The sequence below is a fragment of the Apodemus sylvaticus genome, chromosome 22, assembly GCF_947179515.1.
Source record: "Apodemus sylvaticus chromosome 22, mApoSyl1.1, whole genome shotgun sequence".
Classification (NCBI taxonomy): Eukaryota; Metazoa; Chordata; class Mammalia; order Rodentia; family Muridae; genus Apodemus; species Apodemus sylvaticus.
The window spans coordinates 23,222,479-23,249,977 of NC_067493.1; the positions used below are offsets into that span (position 1 = coordinate 23,222,479).

Consider the following 27,499-nt stretch of genomic DNA (forward strand, 5'->3'; position numbering starts at 1 on the left):
TGTTAAAGGGTCACCGCATTGGGAAGGTTTGACCACTGCTCTAAAGAACGACGGACAGTGCAGTCAGACAGTACTCCCTCCCTCCCCCTCTCTCTCCCTCCCTCCCTCTGGAAAGCTGAGCGCACTGGGGGTTTCCAGAGAAGGACAGGAAGAGCCTCTGTACAGCATAAGGGACAGACTGGAGCAGGCTGTGTTGGGAACCTGCTTGTAATTCCAGCATAAGGGGACACTTGGGAGCGACACAGGAAGGGCCTGTCTGACTGGGATGAGAGCAGAGATGGGAACTGAGAGGCCAGGAAACCTTTCTCTCACTGCAGCAAACCAACTGGTCAGAACAGGGCTGGGAAAGAAGTCCCCAGCCAGAGAGCCTGGGGCTGTGAGATCTAAGAGGGCGGATGGAGCGAGCGAGGAGGGATGGCTAACCGTAAGGACTGAATCAGGGCCTTCCACATGGTAGGGGAAGTGCTCCATCTTGAGCCCAGCCTCTGACAGGGAGATGCTAGGCAGATGCCCAGGCCTGTTTTCTTAGACAAGGTTTCGGTATGTAGGTAGCCTTGGCTGGCCTGGAACTCCCTGTGTAGATTAGGCTGCCCTCCAACTGTGTAGACCCGCCTGCGTCTGCCTCCCAAGGGCTGGAATTAAAGTTGTGGCACAGATGTCCACCCTCCCAGCCCATCGCCGCCTTCTCATTCTCCTTATGTGTATGGGTGCTTTGTTTACACGTATGTCTATGAACCACACGCATGCCTGATACCCACAGAGGCCAGAAAAGGGTGCTGGACCTTCTGGCAATGGAGTTACAGATGGTTATGAGCTGCCTATAGGTGCTGGGGATCGAACTCACATCTAACAGAGCAGCAGGTGCTCGCCTAGGGCTGGGCCTTCTTTCCAGGACCGCTTTATGTTGATACAGGGTCCACGTTGCTTAGGTTGGGCCTGAACTTAAAACTTTCTGTTTCCGCCTTCAAAGCATCTGTGATTACAGGCTCACCCTGCCTGCTCAGCGGTAACTCTGCTCCTTTCTGGGTAAGCAGAGGCAGGAGGTGAGAGGAGGGGGTGGCGGAGGAGTAGATGCTGGAAGAGGGAAGAGCAAAAAGAGGAGGGTGGGGAGGACCGGGTGGGCAAGGGGCTCAGTGCAGCATGTGGGGGCCGGAGGGAGGGAGGGCCTGCAGAGAATGAACCTGACAGCCTGCCTTTTTAATCTGTGTGCGGACTGCGCATGTGCGTATTCGTGTGTACAAAGCGGGTGCACATGTGCCATGGGCAGGTATGGCAGTTGGGTAAGAGAGCCTTGCCCACAGCAGCCTTCCCCTCTCAGGGTCTCCTGCTGGCTGGCACAGACGCTGGGCACCCTGGCCCTGGCATTCCAGACAAACCCCTGCTTCATCTCCCATTTTGCTGTAGACAGCTGAGATCACAGACACGCTACGGCCTCTGGACTGTATGTGGGTTCTGGGGACTGTATACAGGTCCTCGACCTTCCCCTCAAAACACCTTACCACTGAGTCATCTCCCAGCTGGCTCCGCCTTTTAAAAATTCCTTCAATGTAACCTAGGCAGGACTCAAACTTGCAATCCTCCTGCCTCAGCTTCCAGAGTGGTGGGATTACAGGAGTGTGTCATCATAACGTGGCTCTGTGTCTTCTGATACAAGAGTGGCCTTGCTGTCGCATCTGGCCTCAGGCGCAGAAGTCAGAGGGTAGGCTACCTAGGCTGCTCGTCTGGGCATATCTAAGGGTCGGCAGGAGGCAAACCCAGCAGGTATCCCGAGCCTGCCTTGGAGCGGCTGGCATCTCTGCTGCCGACAGCTGGGGTGGAGTGGGAGCCGTCTCCCCGTGTTTCAAGCCAGCGTTTTGCCACCCACACTTCCGCCTGCTTCCTGGTTTCACACCTCCCTTGGTCACCTCACAGGCTGCGGAAGCTTTTCTTAGCTCTGAGCCCCCTCCTGGGCCTAACTCCCGGCTCCCACCCAGGGCCCGGGTCTGAATCTGTCAGTTACCTGGAGAGACATGGTCCCTCTCACAGCGACCACTACAGACTCCTTCCTATGATCCAGAACGACAATGAAGGGCAGCTCGTACACCTGGAAGACAGGAGAGCGCAAGGCTGGACTCGCGGGACACAGCCGCACCACTACAGAGAAACCTGGTCTTCTCTCTGCCAGTGACCGGCTTCGGCATCCATGCTGTGGGTAAACTGAGGCAGGCAGCCGTTAGGGGTCAGTGCCTAGGGCTGCTGATGGGGGTGGATCCAGATACCACAGGGGCTGCTGCCAAAGGCAGCCAGTGATTAGACTCAGCAGACTTTTCTCTGAGGGAACAAAGCTTAACTTACTGGGGCTGGCACTCCCTGTGGTCAGCAAGAAAACTGAACTCTTTAAAACTCTTTGGGGCTGGCGAGAAAGAGAAGGAATGAGAGAAAATTTACACACACACACACACACACACACACACACACACACACACACACAATCTCTTTCTCTGAATGGATAAAACAAAAAGCAGAGTTCAATAACTTTTTTTTTTTTTTTGGATTTTTTTGATTTTTTCGAGACAGGGTTTCTCTGTATAGCCCTGGCTGTCCTGGAACTCACTCTGTAGACCAGGCTGGCCTCAAACTCAGAAACCCGCCTGCCTCTGCCTCCCAGAGTGCTGGGATTAAGAGTTCAATAACTTTATACATAGAAATACACATGGAGATGCATACATTTATATACACACATATGCATACATACATATGTATAGACCTATAGATAAACATATTCACACACACACATAAAATGGTAGAGCAAAGCTCCGGCAGGCGGGCTCCAAGCATTTTATACACACACATGCATACATATGCACACACAGTTGCACACAATTACATGCGAACTCCAACAACACACACCCAGACAAGCTTTACACATTCATACACATAGTTGATGGACGGAACAATGCTCCATCCCCCATTCACACAAACTTTACACATAAACATTTACACACACAGTTGATAGCCGGAAGGAAGGATGCTCCAACCTTCCACTCGCAAACTTTAAATCCTCAGAATGCATATCTACTCATCTTAATAAATCCTATCAGGAAGCTGAGGGCAAAAATGGGTACAAGAAATCAATAATCATCAGCAGTCCAGCCTCAGCGAGAGTCCCGACAGACAGTGCTGCTATTGTTTTTGTTGCTTGACCTTAAAAGGTCCCTAGCTTAACTAATAAGAGTGTGCCTTTCTCAACTATAAATTGTGTCCTAAGATTTTCTACATCAGAGCCAGTAATAAAAACACCTTCAACCTAGCTTCACTAACAATTTAATTTTTCTAAATGTTTTCATTGTTGACAATCTGTGTCTCTAAGTTCTTCCCTAGGGTGGTAACTGAATCACTAATCTGCTCCAGCAGCAAGGCCTGAAAGAGATGAAGTATTAATATTGTGAGTGCCAGAGGTGCTGCCCGGTGAGGTGCTGCCCGGTGAGGTGCTGCCCGGTGAGGGGCTGGGAGCCCGCTTAGAGTTGTCATACAATTCTTAGGTTAAGAGGGAAGCGAGGGCAGCAAGCAGAGCGGAACTCCGTAACAGCATGAAGTCCTCAGGACACGTGGTCCTCAGGGCCGTGCCACACCGAGGCTCATCCAAGTGGCTGTGGGAACTCACGGGCTGCATTCCCTGAGTTCTAAAGCCGGCCATCGTTCCGCCTGCATGGCCCTCGGCACTCAGACCTGGTCTCTATTCTCCTGCCTCAGACTCTCAAGTACTGTGATTATGGGCATACACCACCATCCTTGGAGTTACGTGTGGAGGCTGTGTGTGTGTGTGTGTGTGTGTGTGTGTGTGTGAAGGCATGCATGAGGAAATTAGAAGACAACTCGAGGGAGCTTCTTCTTGAATGGATCCTCAGTGGATCCCAGGAATTGAACACGGGTCCTCAGGCTTGGAGGCAGATACCTTTACCCACTGAGCCATCTCACCAGCCCAACTATAGAATGCTTCCTAAAAGTTCTGCCAAAAGACTCTGTGGACCACAGGGTCTGAAAACAGCTGCACACCACCAGCAGAGGTTATAGAGGTTAACCACACAAAAGAGGTTAGAGGGCAACCATGTAATGCTAACCACAGATTTTGAAATATGTGTGTGTGTGTATGTGTGTGACTTCTATGAAGAAAAATCCACTCCAGGCCTTGCGGTCTAATCCCAGCTATTTAAGAAGCTAAGGCTGAGGTAGAAAGACAACTTTAAGCCTGCTTGAGTCACAGATTAAATTCCAAGCTGGCACGCTTGGAATTTAATGACACCATAATAACAGTAAAAAGTGAAAAGGCTGGGAATTAGCAAGATGGTTCAGTAAGTTATGACATTCACTGATAAGACTGATAATCTGAGTTCAATCCACAGGATCTATGTGCATACATGCATGAGTACGCGCGCGCGCACACACACACACACACACACACGCACACACACACGCACACACACAGAGGCAAACATACCAATAATAAAGACTTTTTTTAATATGAGCTAGGAATGTAGCTCACTGGTACAGTGCTCACCTAGCTTGTGTAAAACCCTAGTTGAAGTCTCAGCAATAGACAGACACAGACATACACAAACACACAGACACTCACACTCACCTACATACAGAGACACCTAACTACACACACACACACACACTCACTCTCTCTCTCTCTCTCTCTCTCTCTCTCTCTCTCTCTCACAGGACTCTAGGACCCACATCTGGAGCACCCCGGTTGAGACAGTACCTTGTCGTGAAAGCTTATGTGGATGAAGTCGCGGTACTGCAGCCCCGTGGTCTTCAGGATGGAGGCGAAGTGGCAGTTGTGCTGGTCACCTTCCACTGCATCATACTCTATGTCTCTGCTTCTGCAACTACAGGGAACATAAAGCGGTGACTGTGCTACCTGTGCCCCGTAGTGACCACACCATGCGCAGTGACCCCACTGTAGGATTTATCTAGAAAACTCAGGAAGGGAGGGCTGACCACTTCTAAGACATTCTAACAAAACCATTTTTCTTGAATAACAGGGTGGAATCCATCGGACAAGTGCTTTTTCACTGAGCTACTACATTCTAGATAATCATTTCATTCATTCATTCATTCATTCACTCATCATGTGTTTGTATGTGTCTGCACGTGCGTCTGTTCGTGCACTCCACACATGCATGGTCATGGGCTTTCCTACCCTGACATTCTTCCTGCGTTAATTCCCGTGAGACAGGCTGTCTCTCTGAACCTTCACACGTGCTGTGGCATACACGCACCACACACGTCATATTGCATACATTAAATGATAAAGAAAAATTTAGAGATTTCCAGTAGAAATGCAGGAAGAGGCCCCATGTGGTGGCACGTGCCTGTAACCCTAGCCCTTGGGAGGTGGAGGCAGGAAGACCAGGAGTTTGAGGTGATCCTTGGCTACATGAGGCACTGTCTCAAAACTACCAAAACTCAAGTAACCAGAGAAGTGCTCAGAAAGTGACGGGGACCACCGTGCACAGTCATGTCCGGACATGTGACTCCAAATACTAATTATAGGAACAACAGCAAGGAACCGAGGCTGGAAGTGAAGTAAGAAATGTGTAGGAACTGATACCACGGAGCAGGCAATCTTAAACTCTCTGTATAGCAGATGGAGGAAATGAGGATTTGAGAAAAACAGCGAGTTTCCACCCACTCTAGTCTAGTCATGATTGACTTACACAAGAACGAAGGGACGTCAAACCTGGGCTGGTGGCTGAGGACCCGGCTTAATGCTAGCATGTGTAAGGCCCTAGGTCCTATCAGAAAAAAAAGGGGGGGAGGGCTGGATAAACAGCACTTTCTGGGGAAGCAGGAAGATCAGAGTTCAAATCCGCAGAAACCATGAAGCCTGCCAGGTGCAGCCATGCACTGTGAGGTGGTAGGGTGGAGACAGGAGGAAGCTGGGACTGCTGGCCAAAAGCTTAGCTCCAGGTAGAATGAGAAAGAGACCCTATCCCAAGAGAATACAATGGAGAGAAGAACCGCAGGACAGTGGCATCCTCTCCTGGACTCTTAGCACACACATGTGCGTATACACACACACACACACCAGTCTCATCTATTACACATATGCATATGGTCAACAGAGAGAATTCAAATACAAGTTACCAGTTAACAATCAGAGATAAAGTTCCTGATTTTTATAATTTTACTACAATGAATACTGTGAGGACATCCAGGCACACTGTTAACAGATAAAGAGGTGTGAACTGGCAAGGTAGCTCAGCAGGGAGCAAACTTGTCAGCAACCCTGATGATCAGAGTTTGATCCCCAGGACCCATTCAGTGTGTGACAGTATAATCTCCTGAAAATCCCTCTTACCTTCAGAGATTGAGCATTTTCCAGACCTTGTAATCAAGTTAATAATATGTCCTGAGACCATTTAAAACCATGTTGTCTATCTGCTGTCCTACTGTGTACTCAGCCTGGCTAAGTTTAAGCCCTTTAGACAACAATGTAACCTTACTGTGCTGTGTGCTTCCCACATAACCACTTTCTAACCTACGTCAAATGCACAGCTCCAGTCTTTTCTCTGGTTTGGTTTTTGAGACAGGGTTAGAACTTGCTCTGTAGACCAGGCTGGCCTCGAACTCAGAGATCCCTCCTGCCTCTGCCTCCCAAGTGCTGGGGGATTAAAGGTGTGCACCACCACCACCTGGCCCGCACAGTTCCATTCTTGAGCTATTTACTCTTTCATGGCCCAATCCAAAATAATGTGTGTGTGTGTGTGTGAGAGAGAGAGAGAGAGACTGTGCGCATGCATGCAAGACCTTAGGCAATGACTATGAAATGAATGCTGGAGGCAACACGGAGACACGGGTTGATAAGATCTGTGTGTGGTTTTGAGTGCTGCTCTAGGTCAGTAAAGCTTTCCCTTTTCAAACTCAGGTAAAGAATTCTGTAAAGAAACCCCTCATTCCTCCCCCCTCCCATGTTTTCCGTGCTCTTGGGGACAGATAGGCAACACAGACAGACAAGAGACAAAGACCGTCTGGTACAACAGACAGGCCACAGACGACAGACTGCAGACACACAGAAGACCCAGTGTAGAAACAGAAGACCCGGGGAGGGAAGCGGACAATCACATTTGGGCTAGCTCTTAGCTCACTGTTCCAAAGCGAAGTCTTTTCTTTTCATTTTTTATGTGACATCGATATAATGGTGTCAGGGGAGAAGGTGACCTCTATCTTCCACATCCACACCTGCACATGCATACACATCAAACAAACAAATGTCACTAATTACAACTAGCTCTTTTTAAAGTTCCAAGTGCCAGGTGTGGCAGTGTCTGCTTATAATCCCAGCACTTTTGAGGCAGAGAAGTCATCTTGGTGAGTTCGAGGTCAGCCTGGTCTACCTATCAAGTTTCTCTCAGGCCAGCTGGGGGCTATAGAGTAAAACCTTATCTCAAGGGCTGGAGAGATGGCTCAGCGGTCAAGAGCACTGACTGCTCTTCCACAGGTCCTGAGTTCAAATCCCAGCAACCACATGGTGCCTCACAACCATCTGTTATGAGATCTGACGCCCTCTTCTGGTGTGTCTGAAGACAACTATAGTGTACTAACATGTAATAAATAAATAAATCTTTAAAAAAAAAAAACCTTATCTCAAAAAATAAAAAGGGTTTTGGTTTGTTTGTTGTTGTTGTTTTTTTGAGTTAAAGCGTGCCATCTAGAGGACTCAGGACACAGTGAGTCACAGGTCTAGACAGTTCTAGATAGAAAACTTAAGGCTTTTTTGTTCTTGTATGCTTTCAAAATGTAGTATTTTTTTTTCTTTTAAAGAGAAAAAAAATATCGATGAAAGGATGAGGCTGTGCTGACCTACCAGTCGCCACCGATCCTGCAGAGCCCGGTGAACGGGTTCCTATAGATGTAGAGCGGCCACCCGTAGGCAGCGGCCGCAAACGGCATGTAGTGATGGCAGTTCTCCACTTCCGCATCCAGCTCAGTTTCCTGGGGGAGAGAAGGAAGAAGCCTTTTGTGTGCGACAGCAATGGAAGGGACAAACACAAGCTGTGTGTGCACTCCAGCGTGGGTAAATGTCCTCAGGACTCTGCCCTCGACTCCCACCTTAACAGCGTTTGCTGGGCACCCCAGCTAGCTGCTCTCCGGCCTCTAGGGTCTTTCCCTCCAGCCTGGGATTGCGGAAGCACTCAATACCACATCCTGCTTTCTGGGAATCCTGGGAATCTGAACTCAGGCCCCCACACTAAGCCCTTCAGCCACCGAGCCTTACCCACTAGCACACTGAGATCTTAAACCTGGACTCCAGCATCCATCTCCCCTGCGCTTTCCTCCTCGGCTCTCCGGAGGCTCTGCAGTGACCCATGACGTGACGTGACGTGACGTGAAGCCTCTGTGGCTCGCTCTGAGTGGCATGTTTCAGCAAAGCCTTCGCTGTGTTGGCTTAATCAGTGGGGGCTGAGAAATGGTTCTGAGGCTGTTTGGAACCTTGAAGAAATGTCGTCTCCCTAGACAGTCTGCACTTGGGGCTACGTGAGAGCTTTCGGTGGTACAGACTTTAGTCCTAAGCCACTCCTGGCGAACCTGGAGTTCCTACTTTTGATTACGGCTCACCGTGGTCAAAGGGGACTGAGGTCTCACGGGTTGTCCTCTCTCTGGGCAACAAGGACAAGAGAACTCTGGTAGCTGGAGCCTTTCCAGCCCCGATTAATTTCACGTGATGACTGAACAAAGTAACTGGAGTGGGCCAGCTAGGTCAGTCTTCTCCAAGAAGGCTGAGCCCCTCCGCTCCTTCAGAAAAACAAAGGCTTCACATCTTGGCGAGCTTCTCTCTCTACTGCGGCTCCTGCTAAGTCTCCTTCCCTCCCCATGTATTTACCATGCTCCTGTGTGTATGTGTATTTGCAAGGGTGTGGGCACTGGTGTGTGCATCCGTGTGGGTGCAGAGGCCCAGGGCTCATGGTGAGAATATTCAATCACCCTTCCGTCTTATTTGATGGGACCCAGAGCTCACCGACTCGGGCAGTCTCCTTAGACAGCTTGCTCAAGGATACCCCACCCCATCTTCACCTTCTAAGACCAGAATTACAGACGGGCCAACACACCCACTGGGCTTTTACGTGGGTTCTGGGGATCTGAACTCCAACCCTCACACTTCTGTGATAAGTGCTTAACAGCGGAGCCATCTTTCCAGCCTCTTGTAGGGGAAAAACTGTTTTGTTTGTCTTTTTTGTTTGTTTTAAAGACAGAGTCTCTCTGTGTACCCCTGGCTATCCTGTCCTACAAACTGTTATGTAGACTAGGCTGGCCTCTTACTCAGAGAGATCTGCTCACCCCTACCTCCCCAGGGTGGGAACCAAAGGCATGCGCCACCACACCTAGCACTTTTTCTTTGTTGAGACAAGGTCTCAACTGGGACCTCAGCTATGTCTCTCTGGCTGGCCTTGAACTCTCAGATGCACTGGCTTCTAAAAAGCTGGTTTTTAAACAGTCAACAACTGCTTCCACTGGAGAGATGAGGTGGGGAGGCAGGGATCCCTGTGAGCTTTTCGACTCTTGCAGGTCCTTCCTGCAGGGAGACCAGCATGGCCTCCACCTAGCAACATGGGTGCTGTCAACACCTGGAGGAAGTCTGTCGCTGGGGGAGAGCTCTGAGGTTTCAAAAGACCCACACCACTTTCTGCAGTTCTCTCTTGCCTCATGGCTGTGTCTTAAGATGTGTGTGTGCAACGATGTCTTAGCTGTGCCCCTTCTTCTGTGTAGCCTACTCCAGTGCCACGCCTGTCTGCCTGCTGCCGACAGTCACCGCAGTCACTAGATCTGTAAGCCGTAAATGCTTTCTTTCTTAAGTTGCCTTGGTCCATATCTTATCACAGCAACAAAAGAGTAACTAAGACACACCAGGAACATGGGTGCATGGCTGTCATGGCTTCTCTATATGTTATTTTTCTGTTACTGTTTTCTTTCTTTGTTTCTAGGGACATGGCTCAGTGGTATACATCCATTTGTCTAGAACGGACAACTCTGGGTTCCATGCCCAGTGATTCAAGAAGGAATGGAGGAAAAAAGGCAGGAGGGGAGGGAGGGGAAGGAGGGAGGGAATAAAAGAAGGAGGGAGGGAGGGAGGAGGGAGAAGACGGGAGGGAAGGGAAGAGAAGGGAAGGGAAGGAAACAGTAAGTTTTGTCCTGTCTACTGTATAGCCTGGGGTGCCCTGGAACTCACAATCCTCCTGCCTCTGCCCAGACTGCTGGAACAGCAAGTGTGTACAGCCAAGCCTGGCACGAGTTTCTCTTGGAAAACAAGACAACCCATAGCAGGAACTTGTTCATCAGACAAAGCCTGAACTGTCTCTGCTTCCTAGACTCAGACTGGAAATACGCTCTGGGGTGACTCAGGCCCATTCAAGAAGGAATTCTTCTGGAACACAGAATCTAACACTAGATTTCCTACAATGCAATCTAGACAGTGAGACACAATGGGGGCTTCCTGAGCCTGGAGTCTAGGCGAGAAGCCTGGGTCTCAGGCCAAGGATACTGAAATTGTTCTTGGCTACTTCTCTTCCCCTTCCCAGTCTGTCTCTGTCTCCCTCTTGTTTCCCCACCTTTCCTCTCCTCCTCTTTTCTTACACAGGGCCTATTTCTAGCCTGAGACTCACTATATAGCCCAGGCTAGTCTCTCTTACTCACACTCCTCCTGCTTCCTCCTCCTGAGTGCTCCCTGCCCAGCTTTGGCTGTGTGCCTCTGAAGATCCACACGGAAGCATGGACGTGAGGGGTGGGTTTGTCATTACCTGAGGCTGCCCTGGTGTGTGGGTCACGACCTCCTGAGGCTCCCGACTGTGGCTGATATTGTCCTGTTGCTGGTGGAGAAGGGTGAAGCCTGCCGCGATATCACTGGGCACCAGGTCTGTGTCCTGGGGAGAAAGCACAGTGGCTGCCGTGAGACGCATCAGACTGCTGGGGAGCCCTTAGCATCCAGCTGAACATAGCTCATAATACAGATATGCAAACACCCAGGTACATTACACAGAAAGAGGAAGTTATTACTTTTTATTTGAGACAGTCTTGTACAGCTTAGGTTGGCCTTTAGCTCAGGACATAGTTAAACATGACCTGAAATTCCAGATCTTCCTGCCTCCACCTCCCAAGTATGAGCATATAGCGTGTGTGTACCTGTGCACACGCACAAGTGTGTGCAACATGCCACATGAGTGTGGGAGCCCTCAGAGGCTAGAAGGTGGTGTTGGATGCCCTGGTGCTGGAGTCGCAGGTGTTGGTAAGCTAACCAATGTAGACCCTGAATGCAGGTCCTCTACAAGAGCAGGAGGTGCTTTTAACCCCTGGGCCATCTCTCCAGCCCCTTAACAATGTATTTTTCAAGAGCAGTTTCCTTTGCACGATTCCTTATAGATGTTACCTTAGTATTTTTTCATATCTTGTCCTCAGACAAATCTACTCATCATTTTATCAAAATTTCATTTTAAGTGACTTAACTATTTTGGTTTAAAGAAATTGTGTATCTTTGTGCAAGTGCGCACATGCCAGAGTACAGACGCGTGCTGTGGACACACACTGGAGTACACATGTGAAAGTCACGGGACAACTTTTGTGGACTGGTTTCCTCCTCCCGACTTGCTGTGAGGCAGGGTCTCTCTCTACCTGCTGAACAGTGTTCTCTCGTCCAGCCAGCCTGTGAGCTTCTACCTAACCATAGGAGTGCCGGGATTAAAAGCACACACTGTCGTGCTTGGCATTCTCCTTCCTTAAGGTGGTGTGATGTTTGTGTTGATACGAACTCTGTGGCAGATTCGTGAGTTTGAACATATGATTACTCGGTACACTGTGCCATGGAAGAAATCAGAAATCGGTAAACACTAGTGAGAATTCTCTTGTGGACAAACACAGAAGTCAGAAGTCCTCTACTAGCTGGGTCTGGTGGCCCATACCCAGAACTGCAGGACCCAGAGGCAGGTGGATGGCAAGTTGAGGGCCAGCCTGAGCTATACGTAAGTCCTTGTATCAAAAAGAAGAGAGGAGAGGAGGGGAGAGAAGAGGAGAGGAGGAGGAGAGGAGGAGGAGAGGAGGAGGAAAAGGAGGAGGAAAAGGAGGAGGAGGAGGAGAGACAAGGAAGGCCAAGTAAGCAGGCCACAGGATGGATGGCTCAGTTAAAGGTGTTTGCTGTCAAGCCTGGCAGCCTGAGTTTGATCCTTGGGACACACTTGGAAGAAGGAGAACCAACTCTTGCAAGTTGTCCTTTGACCTCCACATATGCCATGCATGCACCCACACACACAGAATAAATATAATTAAAACCAAAAGAAGCTACACGAAATTCCACAGCAGCAGCAGCAGCACAGGAAGACCCACGGATGGTCCACGTATAGACAGAGTCTACCATGCCTGAATCCTTGGGCTCCATCTCTAGCACTGCATAAATAAATCCGTCTTGGCAGAGCACACCTGTAATCTCTACATTCAGGAGACCGAGGCTGGAAGACCAGAAGTTCAAGGTCATCCTTGGCTATATAAGGAGTTTGGGTCATTCTCAGCTACATGCGATCTGTCCCCCAAAAGTAAAAATGGTAATGACAAGGTTCTGACTGTTCTAGATATCCTGTGATGGGGTTGAAGCACTCCCGGAAGATTTGGCGATGGCTGGAGAGACGGCTCGGTGGTTATGAGTGCTTGTTGCCCTTGAAGAGGACTGGAGTCCAGTTCTTAGCACCCCTACCAGGCAGCCTCAAGGACTCCCTGTAACTCTAGCTCCAGAGGCGCTGACACCTTCTTCCAGCCTACTTGAGGGCCTGCACATGTGAACAGACACTCACACAGATGTAAGTGATCAAAATAAAAAACAGTCTAAGGCTGGCGGTGGTGGTGCACGCCTTTAGTCCCAGCACTTGGGAGGCAGAGGCAGGTGGATCTCTGAGTTCAAAGCCAGCCTAGTCTACAGAGGGAGTTCCGGGACAGCCAGGGCTACACAGAGATACCCTGTCTTAAAAACCCATAAAAATAAAAACAAGTAAAAACAAGAACAACAACAAAAAAAAAAGTTTGTGGGCACACTTCTTGGGTTCCCACAGGAGGGCCCCTGCTGTGCAGCCTGCTGTCACATCACAACGCTAGCTCTCCACAGGCCAAAGTCAGACACTACAGAGAAGGAGGGGGGGAAGAGGGGAAGATGCATGGGGTGTTTGGTTTCAGAACCAAAAATAACAGTAGTTACCACACATCATTGTTACACAGACACACAGAGGGGGAAGGAAAGGAGCTCGTCCAGGTCCTAGGACAGCTCATCCGAGAGCGATCGCGCCCTCGCACTGCATGACCACTGAGTCATGATGAGCAGCGAGAAATAGTTCTTTAAATGATTGTTTACATTGTGTGTGTGTGTGTGTGTGTGTGTGTGTGTGTGTGTGTTTAGAGGTCAGAAGACACCCTGCAGGAGTCAGATCATTCCTTCCACTTACGTGGGTCCTGGGGATTGACCTCAGGTCATCTAGCTTGGCGGCAAGCACCTGTATCTGCTGAGCCACCTTGCTAGCCTGAGAAGTTGTTTCTGATACTCCCTGGCGGGGCATTGTTTACACATGGCTATCAGCTGACTAAGCTGGACAGAGGAGATGTAGAACTGGCAGATTCTTTCGTAATGTTTAGTTCCTCAAAAAAAAAAAAAAAAAAAACCCACTCAAAGGGCTGGGCGGTAGTTGGCCAGTGTTGATAAGACACACCTAGCCTTCGAGAAGGGGGCTGAGGGCTGGGCTGGTCCAGGGCCTAGACACAGGAAGTCTAGGCCTCCACCCTTAGCAACAAAAGAACCAGTCGTGGCAGTACAGGCCGGTAAACCCAGCATGGAGGAGGCAGGAGGAGGAGGAGGAAGAGGAGGAAGAGGAGGAGGAGGAGGAAGAAGAGGAGGAGAAGGAGGAGGAAGAGGATCAGAAGTCCCAGGAGACCCTTTGCTACACTCAGTTTCAGGCCGACCTGGGTTCCAGGAAACACAGCCTCAACAGAGCAAAACAAGCAAGGAGCAGGAAAGGCTTGGCCATCCTTGCGGTTAACTGCGGCCTGCCGAGCCCACCCAGGCAGTGTACTCCCAAACCTCACGCCCAAGGGGCACAGGTCCTCAGTGCCACTTGCTGGTGGCTCACACGGCTTTGTGCAGAGTGCTCATCGTCCCACAGAAACAGGAGAAAGGGACCACAGCAGCTCCCTTCCGCTTACAGAGAAGTAGGTGGAGAACAGGTCGGCCGTGCTGGAGAACGCGACCCTGGTGTTGTCGTCCTGCCCGACGCAGCAGCAGCAGCACTGCACCCGGGTCTCCCACACGCTCTTCGCAGCCGTCTTCAGGCCGGTCAGTAACTGGTTCGAGCTGTTACTGTCCAGGTGCTCAGGGGCACATGGGGGATACGGAGCCATTTTCCCACCAAGCGGGTCAAAGACAAAGATGATGGTGACCATGGTGGCAGCAATGACAATCCAACTGTAAGGAGTAAAGCATGGGACAGGCTGGGTGACTAAGATGGGCAATGGCCTGAGCCCACTCCACACGCACCAGCTAAGCCCCGTGAGTGCACTGCTGGAGGAGAGACAGAGGTCTGAAAACCCAATCGAGGCAAGCAATTTTCTTCTAGAACGTTCCCCAGGAGGGTCAGTGAGATGGCTCAGGAGGAAAAGGTGCTTTCAGCCAAGTCTTAGCACCTGAGGATGAGTTCCAGGGCCTTCATGATGGAAGGAGAAAATCAACTTCTGCGAGTTATCCTCCGACTTCCGTGTCACACACATGCGCGCGCGCACATACACACATATGACTAACTATGTAGATGAATATAAAAAGGAAAAGAAGAGAAAAGGAAAGGAGAGGAAAGAAAAAAGAAAAGAAAAGAAAAGAAGGAGGTTCCTTGTGAATCCACAGCTAACCCAGGTCCCTGGAAGATCAGAGTTCTGAGAGTGAGGCCTGTGGTGAGCAGTGTTGTAGTCTGGACAGAGAGGTCACTGGAATTATTCTCCAGGACACCCTGACAGTGACCCAGGTACTACTCAGCGCTCTGGGATTCTTCACAGTAAAACAGAAAGAATCTAAATGCTGAGGAACACTCTGACAGGCGCCCCCGCCCCGCCCACATTTAATTACTCTACTTGTGTGTGGTGTACATATGTGTCCATGTGGGTTGGTGCATGTGTACAGAGACCAGAGTTCAGCCTCAGGGGGAACTAACTCCTTGACTGCTCTCTACCTTCCTAAGACAGGGAGGGCTCCGACTGAGCAGAGCGCCCAGTGATTTGGCTAGCAGTCCACACGTCCAGTACCCAGTGTGGGGATCTGAACTCCGGTCCCGAGGCGATTGTGGCAGGCTTTAACAAGTGTCCCACCCCCTCAGCCTTGACTATGTCTACACAGCCCATAGCACGCAAGGCTCTGCATGTTCCCCACTACCGTCCTGCTGGTCAGATGCCGACTCTGCTGCCTGTGCCTCTGGCCTCAGGGACAGACAGCAGCTCCAGCACCAGCTTCTGCTTCCCCGATTGTTAAGCTCTTCAGCTTGGTGGTGAGAGGCTCGGCGGGTAAAGGGCATCTATCTGCTCAACCTAATGACCCAAGTTCAATCCCTGGGGGGCCCCATGGTTGAAGGACAGAACTGACTCCCACTGCTTGTCCTCTGACCTCCACATGGGCCATAGCATGTAAGCACATCTCCCCACACAAAATTAAATATTGTTAGTTACCAAAGCTGTAAAAATGGCATTACAAACCTCTTTAGACTATTAGACACTGTCTCAGTTCCGGGTACCATTTCTCATCTCACCTTTAACTTCCACCCCCCTTTTGGCTATTGGTTTCTCTCCCCGCCCCATATCTGGAGCTCATGTTTTCTGGGATAGGCTGGGAGGCAGTAAGTCCCAGTGATCCTCCTGTCTCCACTGTTCTTGGAGCTAGGGTTAAAGGCTGGAGGCCCAATTTCTTTACATGGGTGCTAGGAAATGAACTCCGGTCCTCACACAGTGAGTGACAAGTGCCCTTGACTGCTGAGTCCCTCCTGCCCCTCCTCCATAAGAGAGAGAGGACTGGCAGGAAAGTGGGCCTGGGAAGAAAGTGATCATGTGCAGATGTAAGCTAGACGAGCTGTTTCTCACAGACCAAAACCCATTGTTCAGTCTTTGTGAATTACTCAGAGAGGCCCTGCTCTATGTTACAAAATTCGCAGGACATCAGGGTGCTGTACTGCCCAGAAACGCACCTGAGGAGAAGCTAGGACAAGGGGGAAGGCCTCACCTGACAATGACGGTGACGATGATGCCAATGACAACTGTCCTGTCACATTGGATACCTTTTGCCACCCAAGCGGCCCCCAGAGAAGCCCAGACCATCTCTGGCAGGAAGAGCGCCAAGCGGATATAGAGCAGCTTAGACATAGACTTCCGAGGTCCAGGGTTACAAATGGTTCCTGAAACAGAAAAAAAAAAAAAAAAACCAGCTGCTCACGAGCGTCCTAAGACGCGGAGCTGCCTGTCCAGCTGCCCGGGGAGGGGACTGGAGAGATGCTCACTCATAAAGAGCCTGTCGCGAAAGTGTGAGGACTGAGTTCGGATCCCTAACATCTGCACGAGAGCTGACAGAAAGGTGGTGTGCGTCTAACCAGAGGGCTGGGGGGACTGGAGACAGGGGATTGGAGCTGACTGGCCAGCCAGCCTGGCTGAAGTAATGGGCTGTAGATCCACTGAGACCCACCCTCAAAAAATAAGGTCAAGAGTGACTAAAGAAGACACTTGACATTCACCTCAGACCTCCATACATCACTTATACACATGTGTGCGCACTCGCGTGCAAACACACATACACACACACACACACACACACAGAGCAGCCTCAGGGAGGGGCTGGAAAGACTACTCAGCAGTTAAGAACATACACTGCTCTTGCAAAGGACCTGAAATTGGCTGGCCCTATCTACCCCAGGCAGCTCACAACCCCACATGATAACCCCCGCCTCAGGGGGATATCTGCCCCCCGCCCCCCAGCCTCCATGGGCACCTGCAGCCACACACAAACCACAGTCAGCCGCATAAACGCATACACATAATTTTAAAATAAATCTTAAGAAACACAGCTATTGAACATCTCTGCGTTTTGCTGCACACCCACCACTCAACTCCTACTCATTATACTTCCCCAAGTAGAAAGCAAGTGACAAAGCCGGGTGGTGGTGTGGGAGGCAGAGGAGGGCGGAGCTCTGAGTGTGAGGACAGCCTGGTCTACAGAAAGAGTTCCAGGACAGCTAGGGCTACACAGAGGAAACTCTGACTTGGAAAAACCAGAGGGGAGTGGAGAGGGGGAGGGGAGAGAGAGGGAGAGACACAGACAGACAGATAGAGAGACAGACAGAGTAAAGGGTGGGAAGCAGGGCAGAAGGTTCACATTCGTTGCTTAGACTCACTCTGTCTCTAACTAGGGAGGACTGCCTAACCGCTGCCCAAACTGGAATGCTAAGAAGCGAGAGGCCCACTGGAGCAACAGGACTGCTCAGGAGAACTGTCCCAGGCAGGAAGAGGAGTCCCCAGGTTCCCTCAGCCAGGAAGATAAGCAGCCCATCCACTGGACGCCTTACTAAACACTCAGTACTACCAACCACTTTAATACCCACTTTTCCTCAATCTTCACAAACTGTGGGCAAGAGATGATCTCATTTTACAGAGTGTCAGAGAGCTCGATATTTCTGTGGTGGGGGGTAGGGTGTGTGTTTCTGTGCATGTGGAGTGTGTATGTGGTGTGTGTGTGGTATGTGTAGGTGGTGTATATGTACTGTGTGTATGATATGTATGTAGTGTGTGTGTGGAGTGGCATAGAGCGTGTGGTATGTATGTGGTGAATATGTGGTGAGTCTGTGTATGAGGTGTGTAGTGTATCTGTGTTCAGGCTGTGTATATGTGGTGTGTGGTATGTATGTAGTGTGTGTATGTGGTGAGTCTGTGTGTGTATGGCGAGTCTGTATATATGTGGTATGTGATATGTGGTGTGTGTGGTGAGGCTGTGTGTATGTGGTGTGTGGTGTATATATGGTGTGTATGTGGCATGTGTGGTGAGGCTGTGTGTATGGTATGTGGTACGTATGTGGTAAGGCTGTGTGTATGTGGTGTGTGGTACATGTATGGTGAGGCTGTAGTGTGTGGTGCATGTATGGTGAGGCTGTGTGTATGTGATGTGTGGTGCATGTGTGGTGAGGCTGTGTGTGTGGTGAGGCTGTTTGTGGTGTGTGGTGAGGCTGTGTGTATGTGCTATGTGGTGTTTGGTGGGGGGTGGTGTATGCGTGGTGAGGCTGTGTATATGTGGTATGTGGTGTGTGGTGTATGTGTGGTGAAGCTGTATGTGGTGAGGCTGTGTGTATGTGGTGTGCGGTATGTGGTTTGTGGTGTGAGTGTGGTGAGGCTGTGTGTATGTGGGACTCTCAGGCCTCCTGCTTGGTATTTATATGGTAATTGATTTTTATACATTTTTATTTTCATTTATTTATTGTGTGTGAACACATGTGTGCCATGACACCGTGACATGTGGTCAGGACACCTGCAGGAATAGGGGTTTCCTTCCATTGTGTGGGATCAAAGTCAGGTCACCGGCTTGGCGAGCAAGCCTGCTGAGCCATCTGGCTGTCGGTCACAGAGCTCTCACCCTCTGAGGAATGAAGGAAGCCTGCTACTCGGTAACAGTGGCAGAGACCCTAGAAAACAGGAACCCAACCTCCACCGCTGCACTGGAAAGATGCCACCTAGTCTAACACGGGCAGCAGCATCTGTGACGGGGACTCTTCACACAAAAGCTATGGCACGACATTTACTAAATACAGACAAAGAATCAAAGAGATGGAGTGTGTTGAATTAAGTTCCCAGAAATTAGATGAGGTATTTGAAAGAAGTCGCACCTACCTAGAAAAACCCTGTTTTAAACTCCTGGACAATTTCATATACATATGCGGTACATTTCGGTCACCACCCCTCCCCGCCCTCCTGCTGCCTCTGGGGTCCCTTCTTCCCGAGAAGTCCCCTCTTACTCTCAAATCTTTGGCTTTGCTTTTTTTGTGATTCACTGAGTTTGATCAGGAGGACTGCCTGAGCCCAGGCGGAGCTATTCCCTGGAACACGGGCAACTTACCAGTGGCTACATCACTGAAGAAAAATGACTCCCCTCCCTCAGCAACCATGGCCTGCCAGGAGCCCCTGAGCCAGAGTGGGGGGTGGGGGGGTCTTGGGAGCCCCTCCCCAACCCACGAGAGAATACGGATGGCCTCATCAGGTTCACGTCTTAGAAAAACACATTTTTTTAAAAAAAGACAAAGTTTCACTCTGTAGACCAGCCTGGCCTTGAACTCACAGAGATCTGCCTGCCTCTGTCTCCAGAGTGCTGGGGCTAAAGCGCCACCATGCCTAGCTAGAAAAACACCTCTATTTCCATATTTGCTTTTTTTTCCCCTCAATCCTAACTTGATAACCTTGACCCTCAGAGACACTGCTGCACTAGGCTATCCTCAAGAAAGAGCTCCTAAAGTGACCTCCTCAGGTCCCTCAGCAAGTGGGCCATGCAGAAGAGCAACAAGGAGATGGTCTGTGCCACCGATTTATGAATGACAGACACCTTAGGCACTTCTCCGACATAAAAGTTGAGCTATGAGCGTCTAAGACACAGACAGAGATAAGGACCGTCCCCAGGCATGGCAGATGGCAGGCCTCTTGGAGAGGGTTCTGCCAAAGCACCTGGAACTGCCTGGAATGTGGGCCATCCCCAGTTACCCCCAAGCAGCAGCCAGAGCTTCACGGAGACTTCTTAATCAAATATGGAGATGTATGCCTATGCTCCTAGTTCTAGCTCGGGTAGCTGAAACAGAAAAAAAAAAAAAAAATCACCGAGTCCTGGGCCAGCCTGGGCTACACAGTAACACCCTGAAAAGCAAAGAAAAGACCACAACAAAAGCGACATTGTTCTTAACTCCGCCACATATATCCATGACTGTGAAAAAGAATCACTGTCCTCTTCTTTCCACAAGCCACACTACAGGGGGATCATGCCCTTCTGAGTGTGTGAGAATTAGAGGTAAAGCCTGAATACTACATGTGCGTATCACACTGGCCTCCCCAAAGGTTTGGCTAACTACATTCCCATGAAAAGACCAAAGCTGCTCATTCATTTCCACCTCATAATGCAATGGTGTGTCTATATTCACATCTCCGTGCGTGGTTGAAGCTAAAAATTCTGCAAATAAAAGATGTATTCTGTTACTATGCGGGCTTTCTACGTATTTTTTCCTACTGGCCTGGGTTGTTCCCTATCTCTCACTGAAGCCCCGTGCTCGGTTTGGTGGTGCATGCCTGTAATCCCTGCACTTGGGAGGCAAAGGCAAGAGAGCTGCCCATAGTAGCTCCAAGCCAATCAGGCTACGGTGCACACTTCATCTCAGAAAGAAGAGACACGGGGCTCTGGCTCTGTTGGAAGGGGTTTGCCTCACAACCCTGAGGCCCTGGGTTCAATCCCTATCGATGCTAGAATGAAAACTTTTTTAAAGAGCTACGAATGTAGGAAATTGCTTCTTTTTCTCATGCCCTACAACCCCGACCCACACACTTGCCTTTTAAATGTTCTTCTTCACTAAAGTTTGTATGTGTATATGTATACACACACATATATATTTTGAGACAGGGTCTCACTATGTAGCCCAGGATGGTCTGGAATTTGTTATTTAGACTGGGGTGGCCTCAAACTCAAGAGATCCACCTGCTTCTACCTCCCTGAGCACTGGTTTAAAGTTACAAGCCACTATCCCCAACACTTCATACACCTTTAAGAAGTTTTTTTCCTTTAAACATTTATGTGTGATAGACATATGTACTACCACATATCTGAGAAGGTCGAAGAACAACTTCTGGGAATAGATTCTCTTCTACTACACGTATTCCCTCCCAAGTGCTGGGATTAAATATGTGTGCCATTACCAACCAGCTAAAACAGGTTTCTCTGTGTAGTCCTGGAACTTGCTCGGTAGACCAAACTGGCCTGAAACTCAGAGATCCACCTGCCTCTTCCCCCTAATGCCTGGCTAACATTTTTTTAATTTCATTTTTATCCTTGTGTTTGTGCCTCCTTTCTGGGTGTAATGAGGCCAGTGAGGACATTAGAGCCCAGGTGGTTATGAGCCTGTGGATGGCTGCTAGAAACTCTTCTGTAAGAGCACCCACTCTTCTACCCAGCCACCACCCCTCAAAAATACAGACAGGTAGACACAGGCAGACACACACATATACATGTAGACACAGGTAGAGAGAGACAGAGACAGACAGATACACACACACAGGTTGACAGGAGTCAGTCATGTGTATGTGTCATGGCACACACATGGAGGTCAGAAGACAACCTTTGGCTGTCAGTTCTTTTCCCCTATGATGTGGAACCCTAAGACGGGGACTCAGGCCATCAGGCTTGGTAGCAGCAAGTGCCTTCATCGACAGAGCCATCTAACTGCCCACAATGCTGTTTTTCAGACAGGCTCCTTGGTCTAAAGACTCGGGTAAGCTTTGAACTTGGGGTCCTTCCATCACAGTCCCCTGAGAAGCTGTGATAACAGGCCTGCACACTGTCACGCTCGATTTAATACCGTTTCATAAAATACTGTTTTGGGTTCCAATGAGAACAGCTCAAGTCATAAGTAACAAAAAACCCAGTTCCAGCTGGATGTCCTGGAAGGAACTGTACACCGGCTAACACTAGATTAGCAGGGTAGGAAGACATCAAAGCTTCTCCAGGAGTGCTAGTGTGTCTGCTTATCCTGGCCACGAGAGGAGACTTCTCCAGAAGAAAACACAAAATCATGCCTCAGTTTGCAGCTGGGACCTTAGGAGGAAGGATAAACATCACGCTAGGAAAGGAATTTTGACAACACCCTACCTCAAAAAAATGAGGAGGAGAGAGATCCAGGAAGGCAGCCAATGACATCAGCCCCTGGCTTTCACACACACTGGCAGAGACACGCACAGGAACGTGTGCATACACCACACACACACACTGATAAGAAGATGTTCCCACGGCAGCTCTAGTGGTAGGTTTTCAACTATGGAAACAGTCAGAAGCTCTGTGGGGCTGGGGAGGCGGCCCGGTGGTGAAGGGCACCTGCTGCTCCTGTGGAGGACTCGGGCTTGGCTCCCACCACCTGCGTGGCGTGGTCCACTACCACCTGTAACTCTAGGCCCGAGCCATCCCAATCCACGGCTCTCTTCTGACCACAATAGGCATTCACATGCATGTGTTCGTGCGTGAGTGTGCACACACACATTTAGAGTGCACATACACTCTAAATGGGTGAACTGTGCCGAATGCCAGTAGTAAGGCTGTTAAGATGCAAAGCAGGTTTCCCACAGAAAGCGTGACTCTTTACCTCTCATGCTGACACACACGATGGCCAGCACGGTGCATATAATAACTGCGAGGAGAACGAGGAGGACTATCAGATACGTGCTGAGCAGGACTCCACCGGGACAATCCAGCTTCCTTCTGTGCGTGAGATATAACGTCAGACTGGCAACCCACCTGTGAATTCACAGAGAAGAATGTGGCTTCATAAAACACGACATGAGGAAATAAAGGGAGTTAATATTCTCCAAATCAAGGTTAAGGTTCAACATGGGATGTAATTTGCATAAATAAAAAGTTTGTGTAGGGGCAGGCTGTTAGCAAACGTGTGGCTTTCTGTTCTTATGCTAGATCTGCTGTGAGTCATGGACTGGGCTTGCTTATAATCCCAGCACCAGAGAGGCAGAGGCAGGAGGATCATAAATTAGAGGCTAGCCTGAACCTGGGCTATATGTGAGTTCCAGGCCACCCTAAGCTGCACAAGAGGCCCCCTCTTGAAAAGCAAACAGGCTGCAGATATAGCTCACAGGGGTGCATCCCCAGTGCTACCTAAACTAAGTGTGCACACCTGTCATCCTAGTACCGGGGAAGTGGAGGCAGGAGGATGAGAACTTCAAGATCGTCTCACCCCTCATAGTGGGCTTTGAGGCAAGCAAGAAATGTAGGAGACCCTGCCAAAAATCAAAACCCAGGCAAGCTAGAGTCCTTCAGGAAAAGAACCACGGTAATTTAGAATTATGCCAGTGCTAAACGAACTATGTTTGCTGAATTAGTAACGGGATTTGTGCGTATGCGTGCAGTTTAACATTCCGTGAACACACGTTGTAGCCCAACTGTAACTCAAAACCAAGCAAGCAGGAAGCCAATTACGAAAATAACGTATCAGGGTAGACACAGATAAACGCAAATGGAGAAGCCCTAGGAACTCTTGACTGTATTTTGTAATTTGGCGGTGAACAATGCTAGACAGCATGGGTCTCCAGGAGGTAAAGAGGCCTCTCATTCACTTCACCCCAAAGGTACTTCAGGAGCAAACAGCACCCGCTGGGCAAGAATGCCCACCTTTTTTTTTTTAAAGCTACATTTATTTATTTATTTATTTATTTATTTATTTATTTATTTATTTATTTGAGGGGAAGAGTGTGCCATACCATGCCTGTGGAGAGAGGTCAGAGAGCAGCTTAAAGGAACCAGTTCTCCTTCTGGGTCCTGGAGGTAACAATTTAGGTCATCGGGCTTGGGGGCAAGCACCTTCACCCAACTGAGCTACCTTTGCAGCCCAAGATTGTCCTATTAAAGATTAAAATTCCAAAGCCCTAAGAGGTGTCATCTGAGGTGACAGAGGATTTGACTGGGTTGTAAAGCCTAGCATACAAGAAGCCCTGGGCTCAAGCACTAGAGGGGAGAAAACGGAGGTAAGATTAGGCTAGATAACTACCCCCTAGTCCTGGGATTACAGGTGAGCACCCCCGCCGCCAGTTCTGTGTGGTGCGGGGTGGCGGGGAGATCCCGGACACACAAGGGCCTCCTGCATGCTAGGTGAGCGCTCTACCAAATGAAACTGTTCCGCCCTCAGCCCCTAGATAACTTTTTCGGTCACTCTTCCAAACACCAGGGCTCCGTGTCGGGAGATAAAGGCGAAAAACGAGGAGAAAACCCCGGCCTGACTAGAAAGGGCTTTGCTGCTCCCATTCCTTTGCCTCTTGAGAATGCTTTTTCCTAAGAACGTTATTCCTCCTCGTCGCCAGACACGCCAGGAGCTGACTTCACCCACCAGTGCCGTTTCCCACTGAGCGTAGCTGCATTTTGCAAAACCGGCCTATTAATACTGGTTTCTATGAATTGCTCAGAAATTGCTATTTCCCAGATTTTTTGTTTTGTTTTGCAGAGACAGGGACTTTGAGCTACCCTCCCAAGCAAGAAAATAAGACAGCGATCCAAAGTTCCGGAGCCGGGCTCCAGAAAAGAGAGACCTGGGGGCTATGACTTTCGGATGCTCGCATTTCCCTCACGCACCCGGGGCTAGGGCTGGGCGCCGCACCCTAGGGCTCGTACCCTGCAGCAGTGAGGGTCTGGGACCCCTGTCAAATGCACAGAGCGACTGCATCTATAGCCTAGGTGCCGACAGATTGTGCTCGCGGGGCGCGGCTGCCCGTTAAGCACCAAGGAGGCACGACTTTTGTCACCTTAACCAGCACGCCCCCCACCCGCACAGCGGCCTCACTCACCACAGCACACGCAGGAACAGCTCAAAAAACCCGGGGAACACCAGGTCGTCGCTGGCTAGGGACCAGCGCCGGCCGAATAGCACCATCCCCGGCATGGCGCACCTCCCACCGCGCCGCCTGAGCCGCGCGCGCCCTTCTGACTCTGCGCGTGTCCGGACGGGGGTCCCCAGCGGCGCCGAGGCGCACGCCTACGTAAAAGACCCGCGCATGCGCCCTCCGGCCCGAGTCCGGAGCGCGCACACAACAGACTCGGACTGTCGGCTTTCTCTGCCTCCTTCCCAGATCCCCTGACCCGGAAGTCAGCTGCAGGTTGTTGAGTGCCGGTCAGTGGGGTGTGAAGTCCATTCCGGTGTGGTCATTTCTGTTTAATAGACTGAGGATTTAAAAGATCTGGAGAGAATGCCCTCCTCGGAGTGCCGCGCCTACGAATGGCGAAGCTAGGACGTAGGCCAGGGTCTCTGAATCTTCCTAGCTTGGGATGGCTTTACTGTCATTTGTGGTCCCTTAGGACTTACTGAGTTCAAGTCTACGCCACCCACCGGCTGATGAGATAAGATTTGACTCCTTTTAGCACCTCCATTCCTTTTCTCTCTCTCCAACCAAGTGCTTTAACCATCGTCATTCCTTGCCCTGACTGATCTCACTACTGCTAGTTCCAATTCTTCCCCACAGTCCCCCGGGTGACTGAGGGGGGAACCTTCAGACCTGGTCCAAATTATGTTTAAGACTTGCAAGTCTGCACTTGGGCATAAAGTGCATATTAACCCTTATCAGAGACCTTTCTAGCAGAGTCTTAGATCAAAAGCCTCTAATTCGTGTCTGTGTTCCCACATCTTCTACCTGCTGTCCTCCACCCCCACATTTTAGCTCCCCAGATTTTTTTGTGTCGGTGGTGTGCATGTGTGTGTGTGTGTGCATGTTTTTGCATGTGTGGTGGGGTGCACGTATGTAGGTGCGTGTGTACGTGTGCTCATGCGTGTGGAAGTCTGAGGATGATATCAAGAACTGTACCCAGTCGCTCTCTCAATCAAACAGCTCAGTGAGGCGACTGGTCTTGCCAGCCAGCTTGCTGCAGAGATCATCTGATTTCCCTTCCCAGGCTGTAATAACAGGTGTGCTGCCACACCTATCCTGCACTTTCCTGAGTTTCTGGGGACCTGAACTTTAGCCTCACACTGGTATAGCGAGTGCTTTGACTACTGAGCCGGATCCTTAGCCCTTTCCCTAACTCTGGTTTCTTTATTTCAATCACTCCCTGGCCCAAGTCTGACTGGGGCCAGACAGGCTGGTAAACAGAGATGGTGTCCGGCAAAAGGGATTAGTTTTAAGATCTAGACTGTTAATTATTTGAGATGATGGGGAGTTTGTGAAGATTTCCATCCTGAGGCTGGGGATGTAATTTAGTTGGCAGAGTATTTTGCCTGGCATGCGAAAAGCCTTGCTTCCCAATCCCAGCCACTGTGTAAACCAGAACTGGTAAAATACGCTGGGATCCGAGGCCTGGGGAGGTGGAGACAAAAGGTTTAGAAATTCGGGGTTGTTGAAGTTTGGTCTGTTGCTATGTCTTGTAGTGCTAAATTTTATGCCCAAAGGTCTAGGCCCACAAGTGACTTCTGCTTACGAGCTTGTGTTGTGCAAGCCTTGTTCCTTGATTTAAAACTACTGGTTAAATACAATTGGCTACCACCAATTGCTGGAGGCATTAGAGGTAGGTGGATTTGGAGTGACCTGGTTGAGGGAGCAAGAGGAAGGAAAAGAGGAAGAACAGGAAAGGGGGGAGGAAGCTGCCATGGAGGGTGGGGGTGGGGGAACCACAGCACACAGCCAGGATTTCTCAGCAAGAATCTAGGGTACACTGCTGGGAAGGTAGCCGGGCCAGCAGTTAAAAGAGTAGATTAGGGGTTACCTCCCAGTAATTGCCAAAGCCACATAAAATAACCGTAGTCTGAGTCCCACTTATTTGAAAGCTAGTTGGGGATAAGCTCAAATTGCTTGTACTACATTTTGACAAACCTGACACAGATCATAGAACCAAACTATCTGAGACTCCCTCTCAGCACAAGGCCCAACTGCATGCTGGGACAGAGCCCTCAATGCAGCAGCTGGATTTCCAATGAGCGTTTCTCATTGGCATTGTGATCTGATCTGGGTATCTCAGGCTTGGGAAACCAGGCCACCAAGCCCTACTCTCCCAGCCACCCACACCTCGTGGCTGGAGCCTACAATTGGTACAAATGCTGCTTTGCAGACTGCAGCTAGGGCCCAAGCTCTGAGTTAACCACACTAGGGCCTCAGTCCTGTCTGGACTCACACCATTTCTCCAATAGAAAAAAAGGCCCTAACAGATCATGAATGGGAGACAGAGAACAACACCAGCTCAGGAGCACAAAAGCCATGGTCTTGGGGTTTTTTTTGTTTGTTTGTTTGTTTCTGTTTTTGTTTTCCTACACTAAGCCTCTCTTTATGAATAAAAAAATCAGAAACCCCTGCAGAGTCCTGAATCAAACACCAAAGGGAGACAAAAGCACAGAAAATTTCCGATCAGGTTGGAAATTGGCATTTTAGGAAAAAGATAGACAGATAAAGATGATAAATACAGTAAAGACCTTCTGGACTTTTAAGAATATTTTGAACAGATCAAAGGGGATGGCTCTAGAGGAAATTGTCACCTTGCCAGTTATAATTATTGCATTGTTAAGCTTCACTCTCGACCTAATAAGCATTTTGGTTTGCTGTGTCTTTTCAATAAACAGGGCCTTAGGAAAAAAATTTTACAACCCTTAAAGAAAAAGATTAAATTTTTTTAAAACAATGTCAAGACATTAGAGGGGAGAATACTGAAAATTATGAATCAGAATGTGGAGACTGTTGTCCGAGAAACAGGAAAAGGATA

The 27,499-nt window shown here is 49.6% G+C and overlaps 1 protein-coding gene across 1 annotated transcript in view; it reads right to left on the reverse strand.

Moving 5' to 3' along the window:
• The window catches only part of Daglb (diacylglycerol lipase beta), a 36,637-nt gene extending 11,854 nt beyond the window's left edge, over positions 1 to 24,783 (reverse strand). The window contains exons 1-8 of the mRNA XM_052168692.1: positions 24,607 to 24,783; positions 22,404 to 22,555; positions 16,265 to 16,436; positions 14,215 to 14,473; positions 10,785 to 10,907; positions 7,856 to 7,983; positions 4,748 to 4,874; positions 2,000 to 2,083 (exon numbers count right to left, since the gene is read on the reverse strand). Of these exons, the coding sequence (XP_052024652.1) occupies positions 2,000 to 2,083; positions 4,748 to 4,874; positions 7,856 to 7,983; positions 10,785 to 10,907; positions 14,215 to 14,473; positions 16,265 to 16,436; positions 22,404 to 22,555; positions 24,607 to 24,701 (1,140 nt within the window). The 5' untranslated portion in view covers positions 24,702 to 24,783. The remainder of the gene's footprint in view (positions 1 to 1,999; positions 2,084 to 4,747; positions 4,875 to 7,855; positions 7,984 to 10,784; positions 10,908 to 14,214; positions 14,474 to 16,264; positions 16,437 to 22,403; positions 22,556 to 24,606) is intronic.
• Between the last annotated feature and the right edge of the window lie 2,716 nt (positions 24,784 to 27,499).